This window comes from Ictidomys tridecemlineatus, chromosome 5 (genome assembly GCF_052094955.1).
Source record: "Ictidomys tridecemlineatus isolate mIctTri1 chromosome 5, mIctTri1.hap1, whole genome shotgun sequence".
Taxonomy (NCBI): Eukaryota; Metazoa; Chordata; class Mammalia; order Rodentia; family Sciuridae; genus Ictidomys; species Ictidomys tridecemlineatus.
The window spans coordinates 200,266,375-200,294,028 of NC_135481.1; the positions used below are offsets into that span (position 1 = coordinate 200,266,375).

Here is a 27,654-nt window from a genome sequence, read left to right on the forward strand (position 1 = left end):
GGTGGGGACTCACCTCATTCTTTGGTGTGTGCACATCTAGTTGTCCCAGCACCACTGATTCTTCTTACCCCTCTGAATGGTCTTGGCATGCTTGTTGAAAATCTGTGGATTGTCATTGTGAGGGTTCGTTCTGGACTTGGATCTTCTATGCTGGTCTGCATGTCTTTCTGCAGCACCACACTGTTCTGACAACTGCAGCTGTATCTGTTTTGAAGTTGGGAAGTGTTAGTCCTGCTTTCTCCTTTTCCAAACAATTTTGACTATGCTTGCTTCTTTGTGCTTCTATATGAATTTTAGGATCTGCCAAAAAAACATCTGGCATTTTGATAGGGCATCGATTCAGTTTGATCAATTTGAGGAATGTTGTCATCTTAATATTTAGTTGTCTTATCTGTGTGGGTGAGATATCTTCTATTTTTTTTTTAGGTCTTTAAATTTTTTCAGCAGTGTTTCAGTATGCAAATCTTGCACTTCTTTTGTTAAACTCATTTCTAAGTGTTTTACTTTTTTTGCAGTACAGCCCAGGCCTTTGTGTGTGCCAACTCCACTCCTGAGCCCTGTTTTATTATTTTTGGTTACTATTTTAAGTGGAATTATTTTTAAGTTTTATTTTCAAGTTGTTGATAATGCGTGTGCATGTGCACCATTCTATATTGGTAGTTTAATGCAGGGGCAGTTTACCGCTGAGCTACATACTCAACCTCTTTTTTTTTTTTTTTCTGTTTTTTTTTTTTTTTTTTTAAGAGAGAGGAGAGAGAGAGAATTTTTAATATTTATTTTTTAGTTCTCGGCGGACACAACATCTTTGTTGGTATGTGGTGCTGAGGATCGAACCCGGGCCGCACGCATGCCAGGCGAGCGCGCTACCGCTTGAGCCACATCCTCAGCCCCTTTTTTTTCTGTTTTTAATTTTGAGACAGAATCTCACTAAGTTGCTTAGGGCTTTACTAAGTTGCTGAGACTAAAAAAAGTTGAACTTGCAGTCCTCCTGCCTCAGCCCCTCATCTTGCTGGGATTATAGGCATGCACCACCATGCCCAGCCCCAGTTCTCCCTCCCCCCTCCCCTCTCTTCCTTTCTTTCTTCCTTTCTTTCTTTCTAACTCAGGGGTACTCAATCACTGAGCCATATCCCCAGCCTTTATTGTATTTTATTTAGAGATAGAGTCTCACTGAGTTTCTTAGGACCTGGCTAAATTGCTGAGACCGGCTTTGAACTCATGATCCTCCTACCTTAGTCTCCCAAGCTGCTGGGATTATATGTGTGTGCCACCGCACCCGTCTAGTTTCTCTATTTCTTTAAGATCACTTACCTTTTTTTTCGATAGTGTCTAACCTACTCTTTATTTCTTAAGGTGTATTTTTCATCTTGGATCTTTTGTTGTCCATTTCTAGAAATTTAGTTTTGGTCTTTTCTTTCATGTCTCTGCCTGATTCTGGACACATGGAGCGTAGTCACAGTGCGTGTTTCAGCATCCTTGTCTGCTGCTTCTGACAGCTGTCATTATGGCTTAGTTTTGATGGATCTTCCCCTTCTTGTTGTGGAATTACGCATGCCTGGTTTGTTGCTAAATATTGTGAGGCTGACCTTGCTGGATCCTAGACATTTTTACATTTCTTTAAATACTCTAGAGCTCGGTGTTGGAGTGCAGCTTTATCACTGTGAGTGACTTTGATTCTTCAGGTTTTACTTTTACGTGTTGTAATTCAGGACCCAAGGGGTATTTAGCCTTGGGCTGATTGCCTCACCAAGCCTGGACCTCTCTGTGTCTTCTCCCAGTGCTTTATGCCTCTTGAGGTATTTTACTGTGGCTGGGTACAGTAGGCACTGGGTGGGGCCCTGTGTGTGGTCCCAGGGTTGTTCTTGTTAATCCTTCCAGTGGTTCTTTTTGGATGGTGGCACCCTGATTAGACTCATGGGTTCTCCCTACAGGGCAGAGCTCTGGGATTCTGCTATGTATCCTGATATTTGGTTCTCATCTTTGGTTCTGGATGCTCTGTCCTTCTGTTTACCCTGGACTCTCCACCACCTCTGCTCAGGGAGTCCCCTTGATCTGTGGCCTAGAAATTCCCAGACAGTGGGCTTGGGCACCATGCAGCACCCTCAACCTTTTCCTGTGTCTCAGTCCTCACCACATGTGGCTCCAGCCACTGTTGTCTATGTTTTGTACTGGTTGTCTGTTTGTGTTGGGAGAGGGTCTACCTACGCTAACAGTGGCAGTGCTTTCCCAGCCCCAGGGCACCATGAGGGCTGGTTCTGGCCCTCCTGAGGGCCCACTCTGCCAGTTCTGTGAGGTCCTCATTGCAGTCCTGGTGGTGGTGGTACATGGAGCCGAGCCAAGCCAGGGTTCCCCAGTCCCCCTCTGGTGCACTTCCTTGGCCAACAGTGAGTCCCATTTGCTCTACTAGCTTGTGTTCTCCACCTGGCTGAGAAGAATGCTGTATAAGGTGAGGGAAGACCCTGAGCCTGTGCCAGGGTGCAGGGAAACTTGGCCTGAGCTTGGCTGTGCATGTCCGACTCTCCTCACTGACTGCCTCCTGCTGCTGTGTGTGCTGGAAGGTGACGACTCCAGTTTCCTACCCAGTCATTTTGGGTTGCTGTGTTTCCACAGTGCCCTGCAGGGAGTGCTGTGACATCCAGGTGACTTGCCTCCTGAGCAGTGGTCACCATTACCAACTTCCTACTATGTGCCAGACTTTAATTGCTTGTTGTATTGTGATATCTGACCCTTTCTTCTCCCTTCAAGTGCAGCTTTTAGGCACCATACTCCTAAAAATCTTAGAGGTGCCACTTATGGTCATCCCTGACCTGACCCAGGGGGCTTTCTTTCACAAATGCTGTGCGCCCCCTTCTCTTCCTTGGTTTTTCTTTTTGTCTTGTTGGACCTTCCTCTACCACCTTTGTTGGTTTCCCTTTTCTTTTCAGTTTATAATAAGTGCTGGCAGTTTAGTCCTTAGCCCTTTTCTAGACTTTTCTGTGCTTGCCCATTGCTTGGAATGTTGTTTAGTGCCAGGAGCCCTCAGGTGTGCTGTCACCTGTCAGGGTACATGTGGGGGTGACTCCTGCGGCTTTCTACTTGCATGCCATGTTGTGAAAGTGTGCTGTGCACACAGGGACATGCTTGTTAGGTGGACCCCTGGAAGTGGAGGTGCAGGTCAAGTGCATATGCTTTATTTTGATGGAGGGTGTGAAGTTGCTAGCTGTAGAGGTCATTGTGTTTGCAGAGTAGTGTGAGATATGTACCTGCATTCACCAAGTGAGCCACTGGCACACACCTCAGTGTTACTCATCCCAAAAAGATGCTAACATTCTCATCAGAGTGAGAATGGTCAGGCATGGTGGCACATGCCTGTAATCCCAGTGGCTCAGGAGGCTGAGGCAGGAAGATCCTAAGTTTAAAGCCAGCCTTGGCAACTTAGTGAGGCCCTAAGCAACTCAGCGAGACCCTGTCTCCAAAAAAATATAAAAGAGGGCTGGGGATATGGCTCAGTGATAAGTGCCCCTGGGTTCAATCGCCAGTAGTTTAAAAAAAAAAAAAAAAAAGTAAGATTGACTTTGGGTTTCTTTTCCAGTTGTTTAAATTTGTTTTCATTTTTATTTTTTTGGTGTCTATGTCCTTTGCAGTATTTCTTTATTGAATCAGTGGGATTTTTTTCTTTTTCTTTTTTTGTGGTACTAGGGATTGAGCCTAGGGGTGCTCTGACACTGAGCTGCCTCCTCAGCCAGCACCTACATTTTGAGTTGCAGCCCTTTTTATGTGACAGGGTTTCACTGTGTTGCTGCATCAATGTTCTGTTTTTTAACTAATATGAAGGTACTTATTTTATCATCTTAAGTCTTTAGTCATCATTTTTGTGTCTCCTGCTATGAAGCTTGGTTGGTTTCTTTCTGCACATCCTAAGATTTGCTTTCTTTGGGGCTGGGGCTGTGGCTCAGCGCTAGAGGGCTAGCCTTGCACGTGAGATCCTCGGCACCACGTAAAAACAAATAAAAGAGGGCTGGGGATGTGGCTCAAGCGGTAGCACACTCGCCTGGCATGCGTGGGGCCCAGGTTTGATCCTCAGCACCACATACAAACAAAGATGTTGTTTCTGCCGAAAACTTAAAAAAAAAAAAAATTTAAATTCTCTCTCTCTTTAAAAAAAAATAAAAGAAAAATAAGGGCTTGTGTCCAACTACAACTAAAAAATAAATATTAAAAAAAAAAAAGATTTGCTTTCCTGAAGCAGGAGTTCTTTTCTGATGTTGGTCTACCCGGTAGAAGGCTCTGTGATTAGTTGCCCCTGGCCCCTGGGTGTTCTGTCACACCCACTATGCACCTGGCTCCCTGCCAGTCATATTTGCCTGGCTGGGTCAAAACATTTCCTTCTTTTGCCTTGAGTTCCAACCCAACAAATACAGTTATTTTGAACTTGTCTTTCACTCTTCCTACTTTGAAAGTTTCCTTAGTATAGGAAACCTATAGCCACTGAATGGCCTAATATAATTGCTTGTGCATAGTAAGTGCTCACTTAAAGTTCATTGCATGGATGGGTATGCTTGCATTCAGTCATTTCAGTATTTGTTTATTTTTAATATTTTTATTAGTTCTAATTAGTTGCTCATGGCATTTGAATGCATCTTGACACATTGTACATACATGAAGTATAACTTCTCATTTGTCTGGTTGTACACGATATAGAGTTACACAGATGCATGTAATCATATATGCACACAGGGTAATAATTTCCGATTCATTCTACTATCATTCCTACCCCCACACCTCATTCAGTATTTATTGTATGGTAGGTGACAAGGACAGGTGCTTAGGAAACAGGGCAGACGTGGTGTTTTGTCAGAGCCCTGAGCTACGCCTTGTGACACCACCGCCCAGCAATAACGTGCTCCTTTTCAGGCGATTTGACTTCAAAATTCAAAAAACAGAATTTCTGTGTCTCTTTCAGGATGCTGAGGAGTGCGACAGGGCAGGGAGTGTGGCCACCTGCCAGGCAGTCATGCGAGCTGTGATTGGAATCGGGATCGAGGAAGAAGATCGGAAGCACACCTGGATGGAAGACGCTGACAGTGTGAGTGTGGCCTGCAGGTGTTTGAACAAGACCTGGAGCGTCTGAGAGTGACATCAGGCCCTAGGACTAGTAGGAGCTCTAAGTCTTTTTGACATTCTCATCGTAAATGTAGTTGCAGTTGAACGGAAGAATTTCCTGTGTACCTGAATTTCTGTGAAGAGTGTTTTTGTGTGTATAGGTTGGAGGCATTGGGGATTGAACCCAAGGGCCCTCTACCATTGAGCAACATCCCCAGCCCTTTTTATTTTGGGATAGGGTTTTATTGATTTACTGCCTGGCCTGGAATTTGCATCCACTTGCCTCAGACTCCTGAGTTGCTGGGATCACAGGTGAAGAGCTAATGAGGCTAATGAGCCCAGTGTGTCACCTAGTGTCACACAGCAGGTGGCAGCATGTTGGCTGCAGTGTCCTTAGCTGACTACCTCAGTGACATCGGGTGCTTCCCGTTCCCTGGTTTCTGCTGCATGTTTCATTTCAGAACATTCCAAATACAGAGTTTTGCCTCCTTTGGGATTATTTTCCTCAGAACAAGTTTCCAGGAGAAAGATCATAGGGCCAAATTGATAAGCGTGTTTAAGGCCAGCCTTAGCAAGACCCTGTTTCAGAATAAAATAAAAAGTGATAGAGCATCCCTGGGTTTAATTCTCAGTAATACCAAAAAAAAAAGAGTATAAAGTATTAATATAGACATGGCCCTCTGTTTTTAGCTTTTCACTCGGAAATAATAATATCAGATATACTTTAATGTTGCAGAACTGCAAAGAGTTCTTCCATGCCCCTTGCCTCACTCCCCCAAGTTACCACTCTGCCACTGTGCCTTGATCTCCTCATTCAGGGGCACACGCCTGCACCATGCTGCTGCTCCTTAACTGCTAGGGAAGCTTGTGCAGACGTGCACTCCTTTGCTCCTCAGCACTGTGGCACAGCACAGCATGTGTGCTGTTGCCTACTCTATAGACCTGGCTCATATCTCACCAGGCAAAAGAAAGAAGCAACTATGTTCTGCTTAGAACTGTTCAGGGCCATGTGCTCAGGCCAGTCTGGACCAGGCCTGGTCTGTCTATGTGTTTCAAGTCTGAATCTTGATTACAGGCTGCAGTGTCGTAGGTCCCTCTTTGACCTGGGTCTCTGCACTATTTGCTCATGGCTGGGTTGAGATCCTGTGCCTGGCAGGGATGTCAGGTCTCCTTGTAGTCACTGACCAGCTGGTTCAGGGGATGGCGCCAGGTCTCTCCTCTCTGTGGCTGCTCTTTTTTCCTTTAGGACTAGTAAGCATTTGTGAGGAGAAACCTTGAGACTATGTGAATACCCTGTTCTCCCCAGAGAACCATTATTTTCAGGATCTGATAATGACGATTTTGGCCAAATCATTTGTTTCTATGTAGTGTTTGCCAGATAATCAATTTGGCTGGGTGTGGGTTGGCGGGAGAGGACAGTTCTGGGGATTGTATTCAGGGTGACTCTTCCACTGAGCTATACCCCCTATTTCTTTAAAACACATTTTTATTTCAAGAGTGTCTAAGTTGCCCAGGCTGACCTGGAACTTGAGATCCTCCTGCCTTAGCTTCCCCAGTTGCTGGGATCACAGGTGTGTGCCACAGCCCAGGCAAATAATTGGTTTCCTAAATACTGTTTGTTGTACATGTTGTGAGCTGCTGCTGTGTAGTCACGGAGAGCAGCTTCCCACACTTTGCTATATTAGTGCTTGTCCCTTTCCATCTGGGCAGGCTGAGGACTTCTCCCCAGCCTGTGGGGTCATGCTCCAAGGCTGGCATCTCTGAAGCCTGTGAGCCTGTAGTTTCAGGTCCCAGTGTGGCATGACCCAGAGCACAGGCACTGGCTTGTTGACCTGCATGTGGGAGTTGAAACCTAGGTTAGTGGTGATGGTCTTTCAGAAGATTTTTATCATGTTGGAGCTGTGGTTGCAGGTCAGTGATAGGGCGTGTGCATGTACCAAGCATTGCCTTTGATCCTAGCACCAAATAAATAAATAAATAAAGTATAAAGACTAATTTAATCCAGGCACAGTGCCTGTAATCAAAGTGACCCAGGAGGCTGAGGCAGGAGGATTGCAAGTTTAAAGGCTGGCAGTAATTTTGTGCCAAAATAAAATAGAAAGGGCTGGGGGTGTAGTTCAGTGGTTAAGCATTCCTACATTCAAAAAAAGACTAATTTAACAAACTTTTGTAGTCTCTGTATTGAGTGAAAATTCCTTGGTTAAATGAAAGAATCCAGTACCTGGTGTCCAGCCCTCTTTATTCTGGACATAGAGTCATAATGCTTTCCCCCTTTGTCCTTCTCCTTATGGCTTTTGACCACTTCAGAGGCTCTTGGTGGATGTCACTGCAGGTGATGCCTATGTTGACTAGAGTAAGCACAGTTACTTTTCAACACTTTGTGATGTAAGAGTCAGAACTGAAGTTTCTCTTGTACTAGAAGTAGGGAGTGTTCTCTAGTGTCCTCCCCACCCTGGGACTGGCCCATCCACCCCAAGACCCTGGACACCTAATTGATCCTGTGGGGTGTCCCAGCCATTCTGCAGACAGTTGTAAGATCAGACAAGGAGCCGGACACAGTGGCACATGCCTGTAATCCCAGCGGCTGGAGAGGCTGAGGCAGGAGGATCACAAGTTCAAAGCCAGCCTTAGCAGTGGTGAGGTACTAAGCAATTCAGTGAGACCCTGTCTCTAAATAAAATACAAAATAGGGCTAGGGATGTGGCTCACTTGTTGAGTGCTCCTGACTTCAATTCCCGGTACCTCCCACACTCCCTCCCCGCCAAGATCAGACAAGGTGGTGGAGGATCTGAAAGCCTTGTCACTGGCCCCATCTGCTTTGGACAGAAGTCACAGGGGTGACAGGCTTGCTCTGTCCATGTCTGACACAGCATGCAAGGCAGGTCTCCCTGATTTCTGTGGTGGTTGAGTCAGAGGGAGACTCCATGACAGAGGAGGTCACACTTGCTCCTTGTCCCCTCCCATTTCCACACACCGAGTGTCCTTTCTCTGGAAGGGCAGCTGTCCATCTGAGAAGGGATCTTGTATGGCCAGGTACCTCCCCTGTGGCATTTTGTCATTCATGGCTGAAAAACGTTGTACTTGTCCCTTCTCCCTTGTGGCCTTTTACTCACCTCCATATTTTAATCCCTTCTTGGAACAAGGGTACCTTGGATGTCTGCATGGTGTGGAAGGCAGTGATTTCTGTTGGGGATGGTTCCCGTGGTCCTGTGTGCAGTTGCTAGAGGACAGATGTCTGTGCCTGTGCAGTGAGTCTGGTTGTCACGGCCACAGCGGCAGATCCATTCAGCTGGCTCCTGGGTGCTCTGTCACTGCAGGTGATGGCTAGGCTCTCACTCAGTTCTGTTGTTTGATTCTACCCAAGAAAGAAAACCTCCTGAGCGTGGGAATACCTGGAAGCAGGCTGCACAGTGGTTCTGTTGGAGTGGGGGCTTTCCTTCCTCTTCCCTCTCATCGTTGTCTTCAGGTTTTCAGTGTCACTTTTATAAAGGAAAATATTTACCTTAATCTTAAAAAAGGAAACTATTGCTGGCGATGTGCAGCTATGGCGCGTGCGTGTGCCACATGGTGACTGGTGCCCTCAAAGGCAGCTCCCAGCTGGCTTCAGTGCTCGTGCCCATCTCTGCTGTCCCTCTCAGATCACAGTTCTGACTAGATGGCCTGCTGTGGACTTTCTAGCAGATGTCAACTAGAATCTGGAGAATCATGGAGGCTGGGCAGGCGTCAGCACCCTCATGTCCATCTCTCTTTTCTAGTGTGTGGCCCACAATGCCCTGGAGTGCGCACGGGCCATCTACGCCTACGCCCTGCAAGTATTCCCCAGCAAAAAGAGCGTATGGCTGCGAGCTGCATACTTCGAGAAAAACCATGGCACCAGGTACGAGGTGATCCACCTGCCCCTGCCACTGACTGAACCCCTGGCTCCTCTCTGTATGGCACTGGAGACCCATGAGTGCTTCCTTTTGGGTGAGGGGCCTGATGGGGGTGGTGTGTGTGATGAGGACAGGAGCTTTATGGTCCTTGGGACTTTGCAGTTGGACTGATCTTTATAGTTCCATCTGAAATAGGATCATAGAGTTGAGAAACCAAGGCTTGGAGGAGGCTTGTCCTGAGGTGCTGTCTAGAAGCTGAAGCCAGCAGTTGGTGCAGCTGTGTCTCGTCCATGCAGGCTGTTTTCACTTAAGCTGTGCTGGCTCTGGGTTTGGGTGGTTTGTGCTCAGAGGAGGTCCTTGACAATTTTCTTTAATTGTACTCTTTAATTGAAAAAACCTTTTGGTTCTGCCTTATTGCCTGGAAGTGCTGATTAAATTAGGCATCACAGTTTCTGGTTTTAAATGGGTAGTGCTCCAGGGCATCAGGCTCATGTCCCCAGGGACCCTCCATCCATCCCTTCCTGGGGCCTCTGCCCTGCTGGGTGGGTTGTGCCTGGCTGGCTCAGTGAGGTTGCAGTGCGAGGGCTCAGCCCTTGTGTCTTTTCTATTCTGGCATTGTTGAGTGTCAGTCTCTTCAGGGCCCTTTCCTGTACTGCTGGAGCTCCCTCCCAGCACTGCCAGCTGTTTTGGTGTTTCAGAGTTAACCCCTTCAGGGCCATGGGACATTTTGAAATGATCCTGATGACTCACATTGTAGGTCACCTGGGCAGGGTTGTTGTGGGCTGAGACCTCTTGGCCCCCATGGCCTGAGCATACACAGCTGCCCGCTTGGTGCTCAGGTGCACTTGGTCCTCCAGGCCCACTGCCCCAAGGCCGAGGTGCTGTGGCTTATGGGGCCAAGTCCAATGGGCTTCAGGGGCTTTTTCCAGGATGTCCAATCAGAAGGATGGGAGGGCAGTGATGCTGGGGTAGGAGTTCTAGTGGGGCATGGTCTTGCCCTCAGGCCTCACAGTGTGGCTTTGTATGTTTACTGTGACCTGCTGCTGAACCCCACAGGGGTCATTGGTGAAGGGCATGTGACCCAGAGGCAGCAGACCAAGGAGAGGTACTCAGTGCTAGAAGTGTTCTTGTTTAGGAGTCACCTAAAAATCACTTTTTTGTAATAAGGCCAGAAGAGTAGACTCTTGTCAGTGGATCCGGCGTGTCCTCCTGTTCGAGGTGAAAGGCCTTCCCTGTCACCTGACAGGGAGTTATCGCTGCCTCCAGGCCACACACTGTAAAGGCCCTGCTGTTCAAACAATGCATGCTTTGTGGAACCCTCTTCAGTAGTTGGATTTAGAACCTTTATGGAGAGGAAAGATTTCCCCACACTCTCCCCGTTGTAAACTCTGGTAAATCATTTATAGTGCCGAACTTTGGAGTAGTAACTGTCTTTTTGCTGCCCGTGCTGTGTCTGTGAGTGCCTGTGTGCTCTGGTTTATGGCCCTGGTTCTGGTGATCCCGATCTCTGTCTTTCAGGGAGTCTCTGGAGGCGCTCCTGCAGAGAGCCGTGGCCCACTGCCCCAAGGCCGAGGTACTGTGGCTTATGGGCGCCAAGTCCAAATGGCTGGCAGGGGATGTGCCTGCAGCGCGGAGTATCTTGGCCTTGGCCTTTCAGGTATGTGAGGGGTCACCTGTGTGGCAGACCCCAACCTCTATGCTGGCTGGTGCCTGAGTACTTCCCATGCACGTGTTCTGGGATGGATATGCCATGATCTAGATGCCCTGAGGGGCCCTGTGAGCGTGAAGCCCAGCTGGGGAACTCTTCCCTCCTGTCCCTATTACTCAGTGTGACCACAGGTTGATGTTTCAGATCCTAGAACACAGGGTCACATGTGGGCTCTGTGGAAGCCCCAAGGCCCCATCTGAGGGGAAGCCTGTTGAAATTTCTGCTCTTGCCAGTCTGACCATCCAGCTGCCATGTGGTGTGCAGAATTTTTAAGTATGTTTTTATTTTTGTTGTCATGTATAACATCCTAGTGACAAGAAGGTATTAGATGGTTTTATAGCACACTTCTTAGTAAACCATGGAGTACCATGAAAATGCCATGCACTCTTGCAGCCCAGGCTGCCACCAAAAAGTGTGTCCTTCCACCAGAGGGCCTGGCTGGGTTAACACTTATCCCAGCTGCCTGCTGGAGAGAACACAAAAGAGGCAGTGTCCTCCCTACCACCTGATGACTGCTGCCCATCACCTCACACTGTTGCATGCCAGAAGCCCCAAGGTGGCTTTCCTTGCCTGTCATGGGGGCTGCTTATCAGGTGTGACTTGACTCCTGCTAGTTAGACTTTGTCTGGCTACCAGCTCTAAGGACACATCGAAGTCACTGTTTGCATGACTCTGGATTGTTGAGGGGCCCTCTCCACGCAACTCAAGGCACCCTGCACCTCTGTCTGCTCACCTGAACACAATGGGGCAACAGAAAGAAGGAAAAGTAAGGTCATGTGTAGTGAGCTCACACATGCAGAATGTGAGTGACCCACTCAAGAGTGAGAGGGCTGTGAAGGATTCGGGTGGATCCTGGATGTGCCTCTGAAGCCTTTAGCATTGCTTCAGTTCTGTGGGGCCTTCCTCTGCACAGAATAAGGGTGGAGCATGTGTTTTCAGGTGAGCTCAGGTTCTTGCCTGGGGTCCACTGTCCTTGCCTTGCCTGGGAAGGGCTTGGACCTACCAGTCCTGCAGCAGAGCAAGGCCTGGCCGTGTCCCAGGCTGTCTTTAATTATGTGTGCACCAGCCCTGCCACTGGTTCTGAACCCATCTTGACATGCTGTGCTTGCCCCATAGGCCAACCCCAATAGTGAGGAGATCTGGCTGGCGGCTGTGAAGCTGGAGTCTGAGAACAACGAGTATGAGCGGGCCCGCAGGCTGTTGGCCAAGGCGCGGAGCAGTGCACCTACGGCCCGTGTGCGTAGTGGTGGGCAGGCAGAGTGGGGCTGTTGGGATGCATGTGCAGGCATGGACCTGGCACCTGGCCTGCATGTCAGTGAAGAGGGAGAGGAGGAGATCCCAGGCTGCAGCCCAGTCCCGGGTAGCTTTGCTTCTTAACCCCCCTGCTGTGAATCAGCTTACAAGGCACACCACCTCCCTCAGGATAGATATAGGGGGATGAGCCACACTGTGCAGCGAGTGTCCCGGGAGTGCCTTCACTGTGACTCACACGTGTCTGCTCACAGGTGTTCATGAAGTCTGTGAAGCTGGAGTGGGTGCTAGGGAACATTGCAGCTGCCCAGGAGCTCTGTGAGGAAGCCCTGAAGCACTACGAGGACTTCCCCAAGCTGTGGATGATGAAAGGGCAGATCGAGGAGCAGGGAGAGCTGATGGAGAAGGCTCGGGAGGCCTACAACCAGGGGGTGAGCCTCTGCAGGGACACCTGAGCTGCAGCTGGCCTGCCTCATGGAGCCAGCACCTGACACTGGCTGTCGCCCCCACCTCCAGGGAGAATTGGAGGGCTGGTGGTCAGTGACTCACTCAGGCCCCAGTTGGTGGAATTGTAGGCTCAGGACCGAGCACTGGTCCCCGCTCTGAATTTAGTGCTTTTACCTCTGCAGAGCTGCACACCCTGTGCCCAGGACCTGTGGGGTGCAGTGCACAGAACATGTAGTACATGTGCCCCCATGTGCATAACACAACCACAAATGTAGAACACATGCTCTGAACACACCTATGCATCTCCCACACACCCCATACACGTGTATGTCTGTAACCCCTCAGCATGTCTGTAAACCCTCGGGGAGCATGAGGTGCCATCTCTGGACACAGCTCTGAGATTCTGTCAGGTGGAGCACGCCTCTGCTATTTTGCAGTCCTTCCCGGACACCGTCTGAGCGTCTCTCTTGCTTGGTTTGTTGGCCACAGTTGAAAAAGTGCCCTCATTCCACACCCCTGTGGCTCTTGCTCTCCCGGCTGGAGGAAAAGATTGGACAGCTGACCCGAGCTCGGGCCATTTTGGAGAAGTCTCGCCTGAAGAACCCAAAAAATCCTGGGCTGTGGTGAGTGTTGGCTGTTGACCAGCTTGCCCTTTAGAGGGCTGTCCTCACAGTGGGCCTATACAGCAGGACCCGCCTGTGGGTGGTTTGATGCTGTTTAACGTGCTCTGATAGAGGGTGCCCAGGGAGCCAGGGGTTAGTGATGGGCTAGGGAGTGGAGCTGAGCAAGCACACTGCACAGAAGAGGGGGCACGGGCAAGGGTTTGCCAGGGGAAGGGTGGTGTCCTGCCTGTAGAGTTGCAGGGCTCTGTTCAGTGTGAGAAACCTGAAAGGACCCAGGGTGGGCACACACTCCCTAGTTTTTGTCCTGTTCTGCATCTTCTTCATCTGGAGCAGTGGGAATCCAGGGCTCGGCAGGGACATCCGCCTCTTGTGGATGAGCTCTGCCCTGCAGCTGCTGCTGTTCCTGAGCCTCCAGGGGCCAGCAAGGGTTTGTGCTGCAGGTAGATGGGGCTTGGATGTCCCTGGGCTTGTCTCTTCAGGTTGGAGTCTGTGCGGCTGGAGTACCGAGCAGGGCTGAAGAATATTGCCAACACACTCATGGCCAAAGCGCTGCAGGAGTGCCCCAGTTCTGGTAAGGGGCTCCTGGCTGGCTCTCGGGGCCTGTATATGGCTTACTTTGTTCAAGTTTCTCTGGACTTGGTAATTAAGATGTTTGGACTGAATTCCCAGTCTCAACATGGAAGAGTTTGATTTCATGTTCTGAAGTGCTGCCGTTTATTTTTCTTTCAAGATTTAACTTACTGTTGGGTGCGGTGGTGCATGCCTGTGATCCCAGAGACTCAGGAGCTGAGACAGGAGGATCACAAGTTTGAGTCTCAAAACAATCAAAAGGGCTAGGACTCAGTGGTCACATGCCTGTCATCACAGCAGCCTAGGAGGCTGCAACAGGAGGATTGAAAGTTCAGAGCCAGCCTGAGCTACTTAGTGAGGGCCTAAGGACTTAGCAAGACCCTGTTTGAAAAAATAAAAAGGGCTAAGGGTGTGGCTTAGCAGTAAAGTATCCCTGGGTTCAATCCCCAGTAGCCAAAAAAAAAAAAAAAAAAAAAAAATTTGGAGCTAAAAGGAGAAACTAGAAATCACCTCCAGGTCCACTAGTCTAATCAGGAATCCCTAGTCTTACTTTTTTGTAGGATTACAACCTCTATGATGGTATACAACTGAAGTCATACTGGGTATTGAGTATTTTACCTTTTTCATTTTTTTTCTTTTTCTGGTGATGATGCTGGAAACCAGACATGGGGTCTAGCACATGCTAGGCAAATGCTCTACCACTGAGCTACACCCCAACCACTTTGTAATTTTAAGATAGTCTCACTAAGTTGCTGAGGCTGGCCTAAAATTTGTGATCCTCCTGCCTCAGCCTCCAAGTAGCTGGGATTATAGGCATACGCCACTGCTCCTGGCCTGTTTTACCTTTATAAAGCTGAAAGTTTTGTGAGAACTTTTGGTTCTTGTTGAACGTTCAAGAATGCAAATTTCAGTAACATACCTTCAGTTCTTGGTCATTTGTTGGATGCTTAGGTCATCTTTAGTTTTTGTTGTTGTTATTTTTCCCTTGTGGTACTGGGAACCGAACCCAGGGGTGCTCTACCACTGGGCTCCATCCTAGCCCTTTTTGTTTTGAGACAGGGTCTTGCTGAGTAGCTCAGGATGGCCTGGAATGTGCACCCTCCTGTCTTGGCGTGCATGTCACTAGGATTGCATGCTGTGCCATTGTGCCTGGCTTGATCCCCATTTTCCTATGTGAATTTTTTAAAGTTTTTTAATTTTAACGTTTTTAGTTGTAGTTGAATTCAATACCTTTATTTTATTTATTTACTTTTTATGTGGCTCTGAGGATCAAACCCAGCATCTTGCACATGCTAGGTGAGCCTTCTACCTCTGAGCCACAATCCCAGCCCTCCTGTGTGAACCTTTACTAGGATTTTTGATTGTCTTGTTATAATAAACCCTTAGGTGTACAGTTGCAGAGTCTGCAGGACTGGAGGCTTGGCAGTGGTTGATGCTTCTGGCCATCTCCCCCTACGGGTAGACGGGTGCCCAGGCTACTGCTGTGCAGGGTGGCTGTGGCAGATGGAAGCTCAGCCTTTGTGGCTGGCCCTGAGGGCCCTCACGTGGCCTGTGTGGGGCAGGCAGATGTGCTTCTGTAACCACAGGCAAGGCTGAGGCGTCTCTCTCTCAAACTTCAGGGATTCTGTGGTCCGAAGCCGTCTTCCTGGAGGCAAGGCCCCAAAGGAAGACCAAGAGTGTGGACGCCCTGAAGAAGTGTGAGCATGACCCCCATGTGCTGCTGGCTGTGGCCAAGTGAGTGGGTATCCTTTTGGATTACTGGCCTTGGGTGCCAGTGGGGCCTTGGTGGCACGGCTGCTTCTCCCTAGCTGTGCCAAATGAGCAGGGAGCAGGGTGGGCCACCCTGGTCCTCAGCTGGGAAGCTTTTGCTTCTGTCTTCTGGGGCAGTGTGTCTCCTGGCAGAGTCCCACAGCGTGCACTGTCTAGTCACCTGGACATCTGTCCAGGTCAGTCCCTCTCCTGGGCCTTCTGGTTGCTTGAGTTCTCCTGCGGTCCTGGGTGTCCTGTGGGCTGTACTGCATGTGGCCTGAGTCACTCAGCAGAGACACATCTGCTAGTGTTGGTCCACCCTTTGGCTTAAGGGGCTTCATTACGTCAGAACAAGAAATCATGCACTTGTGGCTCTATGGTCCTGGGATCAACCCCAGTCCAGTCTGCAAGCCTAAGAGCGTGGAGGTGACTGACTAGAGACAACCTCTCAGAGCACATGGTCTTCAGGGGAAGAAGGAGTCAGGGAGGGACCTCAACACGTGGTCAACGCCGCTATGTGATGCTAGGTCAGAGGCTGCGCCTGGGAGGAGGCGACTGGAGCCTGAAGGACCTCAGGATGATGGCACCAGGTTATGGTCAGGATGTGCTGTGCCTTGAGAGCCATGCTGAGCCCACAGGCTCTCTGCTTCCTTCTAGAAAGGATTGGGCTGGGTGTGGCCGAAAGGCCAGCAGGTGACTGTGCAGATGGGACTGAAGAGGGTCTTCAGAGAGGACTGTAGCTGCCCCAGGGAGGTGTTTTGTGTTCTCCAATCCTGGTTTTTTTTTGTTGTTGTTGTTGTTGTGGGGATCCAAGAGCCTTGTGCATGCAAGGCAAGCACTCTACCAACTGAGCTGTATCCCCAGCCCTTCTTCAACCCTGTAGTGATGCTTAGAGGCAGAGCCTTCTTGGGACTGGCCTTTACTCTGCTCCAGGTGGCAACGGTCTCCAGGGTCTGATGTGGCGGCCCTTTACCTGTGCCCCTCTTGAGCTCCTGGGCCCCTGCTGACAACGGAGGCTTCTCAAAGCCTGGCTAGTACCTGCCTGGGCTTCCTCCTCCCAGAGTGACTTATATGTGGCCCTCAGATAGGGCAGCCATAAAAACCTTATAAAGGCTTTGCTAAAGTAAATAAGTCACTCCTTGCTGTTCTGATATCTGAGTTTGCACTCTTTAAATCACAGTTTATCTAACACCAAGCAATTAAGAGTGCCACACGGCTTAAAAAACAATCAGGTTATCAATGTGAAGTGACTCCGTATGGTACCTGAGACTGGCCCAGACGGTAGTGGAGTGGAGGCCACTGTGCTGGCAGCTGCTTGGTGCCTGTGGGTGCTAAGCTGAGGGGTGGTGGGAGCAGCCCCAAGTCCTGGGCCTGCCAGAGTGCCCACCACCTAGCATGCCCTGCGCCAGTGGGAAGGAGGAGGGTGCTCATGAGTTGGGAGTGTTGAAGGAGCAGTGTGATTGATTGGGAGTGCTTCAGGACAGTGGTGGTTAATGACCCAGATGCTGCCTAGACAGTCCAGGACCACTGCTCAGGCCTTCCCACGGCATATGCCAGTGTGGGTGCAGATGGGTAGGGGAGCCTGGGGTCACACTGCCAGGCACTGCCTGCGCTGGGGTGTACCCTCCCTCTGAGTCCTCCTGCCCTCCTGCCACAGGCTCTTCTGGAGTGAGCGGAAGATCACCAAGGCTCGGGAGTGGTTCCACCGCACGGTGAAGATTGACTCCGACCTGGGGGACGCTTGGGCCTTCTTCTACAAGTTTGAGCTGCAGCATGGCACTGAGGTGAGGCACACAAGCCAACCAGTGTGCCAGGACTTCTTGTCTGTCCCCAACCTTCTGGTACTATAGGGAGCTCCGCCAGCACCCCTCAGTCGTGGGTCTTGAGAGTAGGGTTGGGGCACAGTGATTAACTGATCACAGTGTTTTCTTATTATAGCCTGAAATTTATTTGCTTAGTTCATTTTAAGTGGTCTGTTATTTTGTTTTGTTTTGGTTCTGGGGATTAAGCCCAAAGGCAGTTTACCACAGAACTACATTCCCCATTCTTTATTTTTTATTTTGAGATATGTTGCTGAGAGTCTTGCTAAGTTGCTGAGGTTGGCCTGTAACTTGGTCTTCCCACCCCATCATAGGCATGTGCCACTAAGATTGACCCTATTAGCATATTTTGAGTTGTTTGGTGATTGATGGGGCTTGGAGTCTCCTTAGAAATGAGACTGGAATTGGTTTGTCCTCTTGGGCCTAATCCAGGGGTGGTATTCCAGGGGAGCCTAGGCAGCAGCCCCTCCCCAGCCAAGCCTTATCAGAGCCATATCCATGGGGTAGTCACCAGGGTGTCCTGGGGTCTTCCCCAGAGGTAGCAGGCAGACCACTTTGAATCTAGTGAGTGCCTTATTCAGACAGTGGACCAAGAGCCTGACTTAGGTCGGCACACAACCACGTTGGCTGGGTCTGGGCTTCTAACAGAGGGGCCCATCTGAAGGCTCACCCTGCTTATCCTGGAGCTACATGGGTACCTGCCCTGCCCACAAGCTGGGTCCAAGTCTGCAAAGGGGGTAGGTGTGGGGCAGGCAAGGCTTGAGACGCCCCAGGAAGAGCCATGCCTGAGTGCTTTGTGTTCCCTCCTGCAGGAGCAGCAGGAGGAAGTGAGGAAGCGCTGTGAAAACGCAGAGCCCCGGCACGGGGAGCTGTGGTGCACCGTGTCCAAGGACATCGCCAACTGGCAGAGGAAGATTGGAGAGATCCTGGTGCTGGTGGCTGCCCGCATCAAGAACACCTTCTGATGACCCAGTCTGGGGCAGGGGTGGGACCATAGGTGGCTCATGGATACACATGGGCAGGGTTGACTATCTGCCCAACGTTCATTAAAAATCCTCATGTCGTGGGTAAGGGTGGGGCCTGCTGTCTTGTGCTTTTGCAGCCCCACCAGCCTCCCACACAGGTACGGGGTGGTCCTAGTTCCTCTGGTTGGGGCAAGGCCTCTTGCAGACACCTGTATCCTACAGAGGAAGCATGGTGGGGTGCCAGGGCTTGTTGAGGTTTTGTGGAGAAGGTAGTGGAGTCAAGACTCTGGAAAAAGTGGAGACACTCAGTCACCAGTCTGTAGCACAGGTTGGAGGCCACATAGGGACTGAGCTATGAGTAGGGGGAAACACTTATAGGAGCCCCCATGGTCACATCCGTATGGACAGAGACTTTCCCAGCTGGGGCCTCCTGGAGTGCTGAGTGTACCCAGCAGAACCTGGCTGTGCCCAGGCCTCTCCGTGCTGGCCAGGCCCTGTGGAGATGTCCACCATAGGAGCTTGTCTTGCTTTTGCAGGAAAGTCTGCTTTTGCTAGTTCATGATTAGCAGCTTTATCCTGAAGCACTGTGCCTGTCCTCATTGATAGATGGAATTTTGTATTGCAGAGATGTGACTTCTTTCAGCCTTTCTGCTCTGTGGGGATAAAAAAAAATTCTTGGACCTTGAATCTGTGTGTGTGTGTGTGTGTGTGTGTGTGTGTGTGTGTGCGCGCGCGCGTGCAAATTCAGTTGAGAAATAGCTCTCAGGAGTGGTGTGTAGCCCATGCCAGGTGGCTGGCTAGAGAAAATGGCTGTTCTGGAGGGCAATGGACGTCTTCCACTTTGGCCCAGCAAGAAGATAAAGTGCCTCTGGGGATGGTGAAGGACAGCCTCTGACACCTACTTCCTGTAGAACAGCTGTTCTCCAGTCTTAAGTGATGCACCCCAGGGGGCTTCACATCTCCTGTGCCTGTAGCAAGGCCTGCAGTGGTAGTAACAGCACAGCTCAGCCTTCCTGCAGACAGGGCCCTGCTGGCTTGGGGTGCCTCTTCCCCTCCTCCCAGGCCCTAAGGAGTGCTGGCCACAGGACCTCAGCTTCAACTGTGGGCATCTGGGGTGGATGGGGCCATGCTGTGGAAGCCATGGGCCCAACTTGAGGATAGCAGGCAGGGACCATCTTCAGAGTGGAACCAGAGATGCTGGTTGTTTGGTACCAGGCAGTCATATGGATGTGCCAGCTGACCTGTGACCTGTGAAGTTGTGGTCAGTTGTTGCTGCCCTGTCCTGGGAACTTCAGAGGCAGCCTTGGATTCACTGTAAGCAGCCTCCTTTGTTGGTGGGAAGGGGCAAGGTGGCCTCTACTTTGAGTGGCCTGTCTCTTTGGTTCCTCCGGAGAAGAGTGATTGGCATGAAACTACATACAAGGCCCTTGGAAGGTTCCAGAACACCTGCATGTCCAGAGGTGCCTCTTCTCATCTGCAAGGGGGTGGCTTTCCCACATGTCACCAGCTTCCCTCCCTGGGAGGCTTAATGTACCTTTTCTTCAGCTGAAGGTTTTTAGCCCAGACTGAAGGTAAGCCATGTTCCAGAGGCAGAGCAGCAGCCCCTGCCCATGACAGGCCCCTTCAGTCCAGGAGGAGAGGCTGGGCCAGCAGCATGGAAGTCTGGGAAGTCCCAGATCTTGACCTGCGAGGGCAGGACTTCCTGGGAGTTGGTACAAGGGCTTGTGGTCATGGGGCAGGGAGTTGAGTCCTGTACATCAGATTCTGTCAGCCAGTTCCTGGGAGGGGCAGCACTTGGTGACCACTGAGGGGGACCCCAGTCAGCCTTGCCCACAGCTGGGCCCTGCTCACTAAGCACCCTCACTCCTTGATGAAGTGCAAAGTCTCTGGGGCTGACAACTCCCTGTGGGTCAAACCAGTACCCTCAGATTCTGAGCAACCCTGGCCTGCAGGACAGGCCAAAGTGGGCTCCAGGGCCAGACTGACTGAAGCAGCGGGGTAGAGGCTGGGAGAGGGAGGGGCAGGCTGGCTGTGGGCCTCTCTTTTCCTCCCCTGTCTCCTCCCTCCTCTGCTGGAGGAGCCAACTTCAAAAGCCTCTCCGCCTGCCCTGCAGCAAGGCAGTCCTGTCCAGGGAGCCCCGTAGACTGGTGTTGGACCTGGAGCAACTGCCAAGTGCCAGCTGCACTTACCACCATAGACCCAGGACCATGTGCGTGGTCCGCTGGAGGGAGTGAGGGAGGGCAAGACCCTGATTGACCAATGGTGAGCAGCTGGGCATGGGGGGTGTTTGGTGTGTGTGTGTGGGGGGGTGCTGGAGTGCACATAGGCCTAGGAAGAAGCCACTAGTGGTTCCCAGCAGATTACAGCATTGGGACCAGCTTTGAGTGCATGCACCACAGCCTTCCTGGAACCCTTTCCTCCCAAGCTAGGCTAAGCCTGCGACTCCCTGGGTAGCCAGCCTGTCCCTCCAGCACCTCCCACTGGCCTGTCCTGAATTGGATGTACTACACTGGGACTGCAGTCCATAGAAGGTTTAAGCCCTCAAACAGTTGACCATGGTGTGTGGTGGGCCTCAGGAAAGGGTACAGTGAACTGTCTGCTCTTCTGATTGCTGCTTGGTGCCGTGGATAGGAGGCCCCCGGCCCTCCCTTCCCCCCCCCCCCTTTAGATGAGGTTTGGGTACATGCAGTCAGACTCCCCTGCTGGTGCTGGGAAGCAGAGTCGAGTCCTGTGGTCCGGCTGGGTTCACATGATTGATTTTCCAGCCCGAGTCGGCTGTCTTGACTCTAGCCTGAGGGCCTGGGAACCATGGATTGTCTTCTTGATGCTTGGGCTTCCCCTGAGAGCCAGTTCCCACCCCTGTTCTGGGTAGGAAGGGACCTGTTGGCTGACTGCTTGCAGTATGATATGGTGGCCCCCTTTCTCTCCATCATCTTTGGGGGTTTCTTTTTTTTTTTTTTAAGAGTTTTTTTTTTAGTTCTCGGCAGACACAACATCTTTGTTTTTTGTATGTGGTGCTGAGGATCGAACCTGGGCCGCACACATGCCAGGCGAGCGTGCTACCACTTGAGCCACATCCCCCGCCCATCTTTGGGGGTTTCTTCAGCCTTTCCCTTTCCAATGAGGTGTAGTTTGCAGCTCTGAGTCTGCCTCTCTCTGGGTTGACTTGGGGTGTGTGTGTGAGGACCCTAGTTCTCATGGCTCTGTGAGCTGGATAAAGCACAGCCATGGGTAGAGGGTGGGAGCCACCATGTCACACAGGGCAGAGTGGTTCTACTCCACCCTCTGGGATGGCAGAGCTTCTATTCTATTCTGTGGGCATCCAGAGGAGATGAGGTGGGGAACTTGGCAGGAGGAAAGCCTGATCCAAGTGGTAGATTGTAGCTTGTGGGTATGGTCCTGACCCTGGCCAGGGGGTGAGGCTATAGTGGTGCAATTAAATGCTGTGCCCCTGCTGTGCAGAGCCCCTAGACCCTGCCCTCCAGCCTTGCAGGGGGTCCCTCATCCATCGTCTGTCTTTCCCAGATAACCACAGCATTTGGCCCTGTTTTGGAATAGCTCCTTTATTTTCTTGGTCCTTCAGGGATCAGTGAAAGGTGCCCCACCCCACCCCACATATACCCCAAGATCTTTGCACAGAGCTATCTGGTTTGCAGGCCTGTCTAGTTTCTCCATCCTTGAGACAGGGACTTATCCTTTCAGCCCTGTGTCCAGAGGCTTTGTTGGACAATGACATCTGTTTTATACCAGTTCAGATTGGGGCAGGGGTACACCTTCTCTGGTGGCCCAAAGTGCCTAAAAGGATGCCCCTCATACTAGAAGGCACTCCATAGGCTCACATCCCAAGCCCAGACCTGGTGTCCCCTCCAGGTGCCCTCCAAGCCCACACTCTGCGCCCTCCTGCTGGCACTGCTGTGGTTGGTTCCTGACTGGGCTAGGCCCAGTGCCTGCAGCGTCCCAGAGGTGCTCCGCCACTATCGCGCAGTCATCTTCGAGGATCTGCAGGCCGCAGTGAGACAGTTAGGGCCAGAGCCAGGCTCGGGATACCACCATCTCCTTGAGAAAAACCTAACTGGAATGGGCGGAGGGCGGAGACGACCTAGTGTCTCCTGCGGTGCCCAGAAGGTATGGAGTATGTACCCATCCACCTTCCCTCACCCACCTACACCTTCCCTCAGGACCTCCCCTAGGGCTCCCTGGCCCCAGCTTTCCTTCCCTCCCCAGGAGCACAGTATCCTTCTGTCCATTGAGTCCCTGGGCCAGACTCTGCGCCGGGCAGTGACTGGGGGCCGCCGTGGTTCCCTGGAGAAAGCTGCATGGACTGTGGCCCTACGCACCGAGGCGGTGATGAGGCGCCACTGCTGGAAGCTTCGCCAGGTGTGTGTCCCTAGTGCATGCCCCTCCCCGCCACAGAGCTGCCCTGCGGTCCATGGCTCTCCCAGCTGGAGGCTCACTTCCGGCCCACTGGGCGGGCGCATAGTCGGGGTGCCTTCACTGACCAACCATGGGTCTTGGACAGCAGAGCCGGCGCCCCAGGATGCGTCCTGTCCGGCGCCGCGGTGGTCGGAGGCGGCTCCTTCTACGTGCCCTGGACACCGTCGCCACCTGCTGGGAGAAACTCTTCGCGCTGCGCGCCACGGCCACCGGGGAATCCTAGTTTCCCGCCCTGCCCCCCGACCCAGCAAAAAACTTGGGGGTCCGCGGCGGAATCTGGCAACAAGCCTCCTTTGATTGATGTCCCGATGGCAGCCTCTTCTGCTCGCTCAACCAGCCTGCCCTCCCCGAGGGCCCGGGACTTGGGAGAAGCAAGCCATGGCGGGTCCCGGAGGTGGCCCGCCCCCAAGAACCGAGCGAGGCCTCAATAAATGGAGTTGGTGCTACGGGTCTGAGTCTTCTTTCGCTGGTCAGGCTGTGGGCCCTGGGCCACCCAGGGTCTGCTCCTCCGTGGCAAGGCCAAGGGACTTGAGCTTCCCTCCACACCTGGGCGCGGGCGGCAGGGGGCGCGCGCGGGGCACTGGACATGGCTCCCTGTGAGCCGAGCTACACGGGGTGGGGCACTTGCAGCCCGTTGGGGCTCTAAAACGTCAAATATCCGTCCTGCTCCTTTCTGGACCGGAGGCGGGAGGTGGAAATGGAGGGGAGGGGAAGCTAAGCTTGGTGAGTTTGGAGCAAAACAACCGGATAAAGGAAACAGGTCTGAAGGGAAACCAGCACTGCCGCCCCTGGCCGCGAGCTTGGCCAGGCCATTTCCTGCGGCCTCAGGGGGGTGGTCACTGCGGGGGGCCTCCAGAGACTGCCCCAGCCCTGTCCGCGGGACCGCCTGGCTGGTCCCTACTACCACCCCTAGCCCATGGGAAAGAGGGGTAATGCCCATGGGCTGGGCACCTGCCTTTGCTCTGGAACAGGAGGAGTGGAGGCAGACATGAAGGACATGAAGGCAATCAGCCACGAGTCCCATCCCCGCCGGCTCCCCATCACACACAAAGGGAGCTGTTGTCCCTGCTTCACGGGTGGGGAAGCTGGGCCCAGATCACACAGGAACTGTAAGAGCTGGCTCTACCAAAGCACTGTGGACGGGGCGGGGCTTCCTGTACTTCAGGACTTCAGATTCGACCTGCTGACAGTCTTCCAGGCCACCTCTGAGCACAAGTACAGAACAGCCCAGACCTGCTTTCTGCATTGTGTGCTCCATGGGGGGTGGTGTGGGCAAGTGCTAGCGGTGTTGAGGTGGGGATGCCAGGCATGGCCCAAGTGCTGGAACCTACCTGGGGCTTCCTGCACCTTAGATGGGAGCCTACAAAGACCCAGGCCTGTGTGTAGATGGGTGCCAGACATGAAGGGGTAATGAAGGAGAAGACCCTGGGATCCCAGGACATGGAGGAAAGCCTCCTCTTGCATTGGGGACGATAGCGGGGAAGTGGAGGGAGTTCAGCAGCATGAACCTGGGCTGAATGTGACTCCCTTCAGTGACCTCTGCTTTACATACTCAGGTGTGACCAAGTCCAGGTGGGGAGAAAAAGTTCCAGTTTGTTGGAGCATAGGGTGTAGTGCAGCATGACCAGGGCAGTTAAGTGGGGGTTTGGAGAAGGTCAGTAGGAACTGGGAGGTGTGTCTGGGCTGAGTGCAGGGACAGGATGAACAGGCTTAATCAGGACTCTCTTGGACCCATTTTTTCCCACCCTGGGGAAACCAAGAGCACTGCTATAATAAACAGCTGGGAGTCACCTCTGTTCCACCATTGCTTCTACCTGCCCACAGTGACCCCCTGTTCAGAGCAATCTGGCTGGGAAGGTGGGTGGGCAGCAGGCCAGCTCCCTGCCCTTGTGATTGAGGAAAGATGAAACAAACCACAGTGTTCTGGGGGCTGGCTGGAGGACAGGCAGAAACCTCAGAGTTTTGGTGACACAGGTTGATGCCTGAGTTCTTGGGCCAATGGGAGAGAAGCCCAGGCCCATAGTTCCTCTGTAGGGGGCATGCCAGCATCAACCTGGGGGAGAGGGGCTTCAACCCACTGTAGGGTCTTTTTTTTTTTTTTTTTTTTAAAGATAGAGTGAGAGAGAGGAGAGAGAGAGAGAGAATTTTTAATATTTATTTTTTAGTTCTCGGTGGACACAACATCTTTGTTGGTATGTGGTGCTGAGGATCGAACCCGGGCCACACGCATGCCAGGCGAGCGCGCTACCGCTTGAGCCACATCCCCAGCCCGGGTCTTTTTCTTTTAGAGCAAGACCAGGTGCACAGGCACACCAAGACTCAGCTGCCAAGACATGGAGACCAGAGGAGAAGCTAGGTGCCTGCTTAGACCATGAGAAGCTGAGCTCTTCAGTCTCACCATGGGGACCCCAGGGGCAGCTTCCCTGTGGTCTCTTTGTAGCTCTGAGAGGACAGGTCATGTTGTCCTCACTCTCATCTGGCACAGACCAGCAGCAGGAGCTCTTCCACAGACATTTGCTGGCTGGAATTAACCAGAACCAGCCCAGAGACGCAGGGACTCTATCATGTATGGGGCTGGAGCCTGCATACAGTCTTGCTCTGTCCCATGCATGCCTTCTCAAGGCTCAGCTGTTTCCAGGGATGTAGGAGGTATGGCCCCGAAGGAGGAGGCTGTGCCAGGGTGGCAGATGGGGCCTGCAGGGCACTGGCTAGGATTGTGCAATTTCCTGCAGCCCAGGAGCAAGGCCCCCCATGTGCGGCACTGGGAGGAGGGGGCCTGGCAGGCTTTGAAGGGAGCCTGGGTTCCATGGCCTCCCAGACTGGGAGCCTTTGAAAGAACATCTGGAACTTGGGTGACAGGCAAGCCAGTCTCTGAATTTGCAAAACCAAAAGTTAATCCTGACTTTGCCACTTGTGTGTTCCCCACCCAGCCCCACCTCCCACCTCTACCTCTACCAGGGTGACAGCTGCAGCCTCTTGTGGACTGGGGCAGCACCTTCCCCCGCATCCCACTACCCACCACCCAGCCCAGGATTATTGCTGAGCTGAAGAAGGGAGGGATGGGAAAGATGAGGGCTGTCTTCTCTGTGACCCCTTTGCATGGAGACTCAGCCAAGCAGACTCTGGGCAAATAAGCTCTGCTGCATGCCTGGTGTGGGTGCTGAATGGGCTCAGGGCTGCAGCCCAGGCAGGGAGACCAGGGAGGAAACACCTGCTCCCAGACCTGGAGGATGCCTGGCTTTGTGGGCTCTTGGCCCTTTCGTGTGAGTGTGAGTGTGGGGTCCCAAGACCTGCAGGTGTGCAAGGAGGCTGCCTGCTCCAGCTGTGGTGGACTTGGAAACAAACAACCCCCACCCCAGGAAGCACATACTCACTGGGGGCCAGTGCCAGGTGTTGAGACCCATTGTCCCTGCCAGTGGCCTTCAGGACCTTGGGGGAGGCCCAGGGAAAGCCGCCATCCTGCCCCTCCCCAGGAAAAGACTCAGTTTTGTAAACACAGAAACAACCATTCCCTCCATTAAAATCCGGAAGAACCAGCAAGGAGGTCGCACCTGCTGTGGGAAGTGAGTCCTTGCTTGGGGGAAATTAAACGGGTCAGGCCCTCAAGGGGCTGGTGGTGGGACACCATGGGGTCAGAGGCGTCTCCTGGGGACATCTCCTGACCGTGTTGACTGGACTCTGCTCCTATCTGCGGGAGGGACTTCAGTCCGAAGTGCCCTGGGAGGCTCTTTGACAGCAGTTTCCACCTTGTCGCTCCCTGACCCCCGCATGGCCTAGTTGTGGCGCTGGGGAGAGGCCGCCAAGGCTCCCTGCCAAACGAATAGCCCTGTCCTTGAGCTGCCCCAGGCGCCCCCTGCCCGGCGTGAGGCCAGGGGTCGAGGCTGCGGCCCGAGATAAGCACCGCTTCCTGCCCTCGCTCCCAGCGCCGCCGCGCGACGCTTCCTGTTTTCTCACGCTGGCGGAGGGGTCGTGGGAGACGGGGCGCGCCGAGAGGCGGGGTCCCAGGGAAGGGACACCCCGGGAGAGCCGCGCGAAGGGGTGCGCGGTGCCCTCTTGCCTACCCTGAGCACAGGCTGGGCCCGGAACCCCTCCCAGGTTCTCCTCCTGGGCCCTCCTTCGTGGACTGGTTCGCAGCAGGGTTACAACAGCCAGAGGATAAAACCGCTGGGGAATAGGTAAAGTGGCACCACGCAGACTATGAGCAGCGAGAAGGAATGACATTCAGTCGCATGCTACTACACGGGCGGTGCCCCGCACCGTGATTCCACATACACCGCCCCTTATAGGGCACACTTCCAAGACCTCAGGGCTGCCTGAGTCTTCAGCCCAATACTGAGTCCTGTGCACTGCTTTCTCTAGACAGGGACCTATGATCAGGGTTAATTCACAAATTAAGCACATTGAGACCGACAACTGATAATATAGAACAACTCAACATGGCTGTAAGAAAAGTGTGTGAATGTCTTCTCTCAAGATACCTCATGCTGTGCTACCCTCTTCTTGTTAATCTTAAGTAACAAAAAGTGATTGGGTGGATAAGGGGAGTAGTGTGTATGAAATGTCCAGAATGAGCAAATCCATAAGATGAAAAGCAGGTTAGAATTGTTTAGGGGCAGGGCATGGGAAAAATGGAGAATGTTGGGTTTCTTATGGGGGTGGGGGGTGATGAAAAAGCTCTAAAATGAGACCGTCATAATGTTCACAACTCTATGAATATGTCATGTAGGCTGGGCTCAGTGGTGCACACCTATAATCCCAGTGACTTGCAGGGCTGAGGCAGGAGACTGCAACTTTGAGACCAGCCTCAGAAACCCTGTCTCAAAATAAATAAAAAGGGATGGGTATGTAGCTCAGTGGTAGAGCACCCTTGGATTCAATCCCCAGATCACAAAATAAAATTTTTGTGTAGGTTTTGTAGAATGTAAGTTAAGTGGTTGAGTTTTCTAGTGTCCAGGTGAGTGGAGGAAGAGGAGGACATAGACTCCAAACACACCTGCCCCCCTTGTCTGCCCCAATGTGTATCTTCAGGTGGCATGTGTTGGTGTCCTTAGGGTGCTCAAGGTAATAAGCATGCCTGCTGGGGACAGAAGTGCACCTTATCTTCTCTCAGCACCCCTTTCTTTGTTGAAGAGG

General features: G+C 52.2%; 2 protein-coding genes across 3 annotated transcripts in view; both read left to right on the plus strand.

Annotated features, from left to right (window-relative positions):
* Positions 1-18,193, plus strand: part of Prpf6 (pre-mRNA processing factor 6) — a 45,186-nt gene extending 26,993 nt beyond the window's left edge. The window contains exons 12-21 of the mRNA XM_078052228.1: positions 4,943-5,065; positions 8,838-8,959; positions 10,473-10,611; positions 11,779-11,898; positions 12,168-12,344; positions 12,850-12,983; positions 13,463-13,554; positions 15,173-15,287; positions 16,960-17,086; positions 17,935-18,193. Coding sequence (XP_077908354.1) covers positions 4,943-5,065; positions 8,838-8,959; positions 10,473-10,611; positions 11,779-11,898; positions 12,168-12,344; positions 12,850-12,983; positions 13,463-13,554; positions 15,173-15,287; positions 16,960-17,086; positions 17,935-18,087 — 1,302 coding nt within the window. The 3' untranslated portion in view covers positions 18,088-18,193. The remainder of the gene's footprint in view (positions 1-4,942; positions 5,066-8,837; positions 8,960-10,472; positions 10,612-11,778; positions 11,899-12,167; positions 12,345-12,849; positions 12,984-13,462; positions 13,555-15,172; positions 15,288-16,959; positions 17,087-17,934) is intronic.
* Positions 18,194-18,919: 726 nt separating this feature from the next.
* Positions 18,920-22,967, plus strand: C5H20orf204 (chromosome 5 C20orf204 homolog). 2 transcript variants are annotated; one of them, XM_078052249.1, is made up of 4 exons: positions 18,920-20,349; positions 21,958-22,212; positions 22,294-22,464; positions 22,607-22,967. In XM_078052249.1, exons 1-4 carry the CDS (start codon positions 20,347-20,349, stop codon positions 22,742-22,744), a joined length of 567 nt encoding a protein of 188 aa, XP_077908375.1. In that variant the 5' UTR covers positions 18,920-20,346; the 3' UTR covers positions 22,745-22,967. The 2 variants fall into 2 exon arrangements, with proteins under 2 accessions (XP_077908375.1, XP_077908376.1); XM_078052250.1 differs by having other exon boundaries at positions 22,312-22,464.
* Positions 22,968-27,654: the final 4,687 nt, after the last annotated feature.

Bases quoted from the DNA above. Each gene is read 5' to 3' on its own strand.
- C5H20orf204 (XM_078052249.1), top strand. The intron at 22,213-22,293 runs GTATGGAGTATG...CCCTGGCCCCAG, and splicing joins TCTCCTGCGGTGCCCAGAAG to CTTTCCTTCCCTCCCCAGGA. The intron at 22,465-22,606 runs GTGTGTGTCCCT...GGTCTTGGACAG, and splicing joins ACTGCTGGAAGCTTCGCCAG to CAGAGCCGGCGCCCCAGGAT.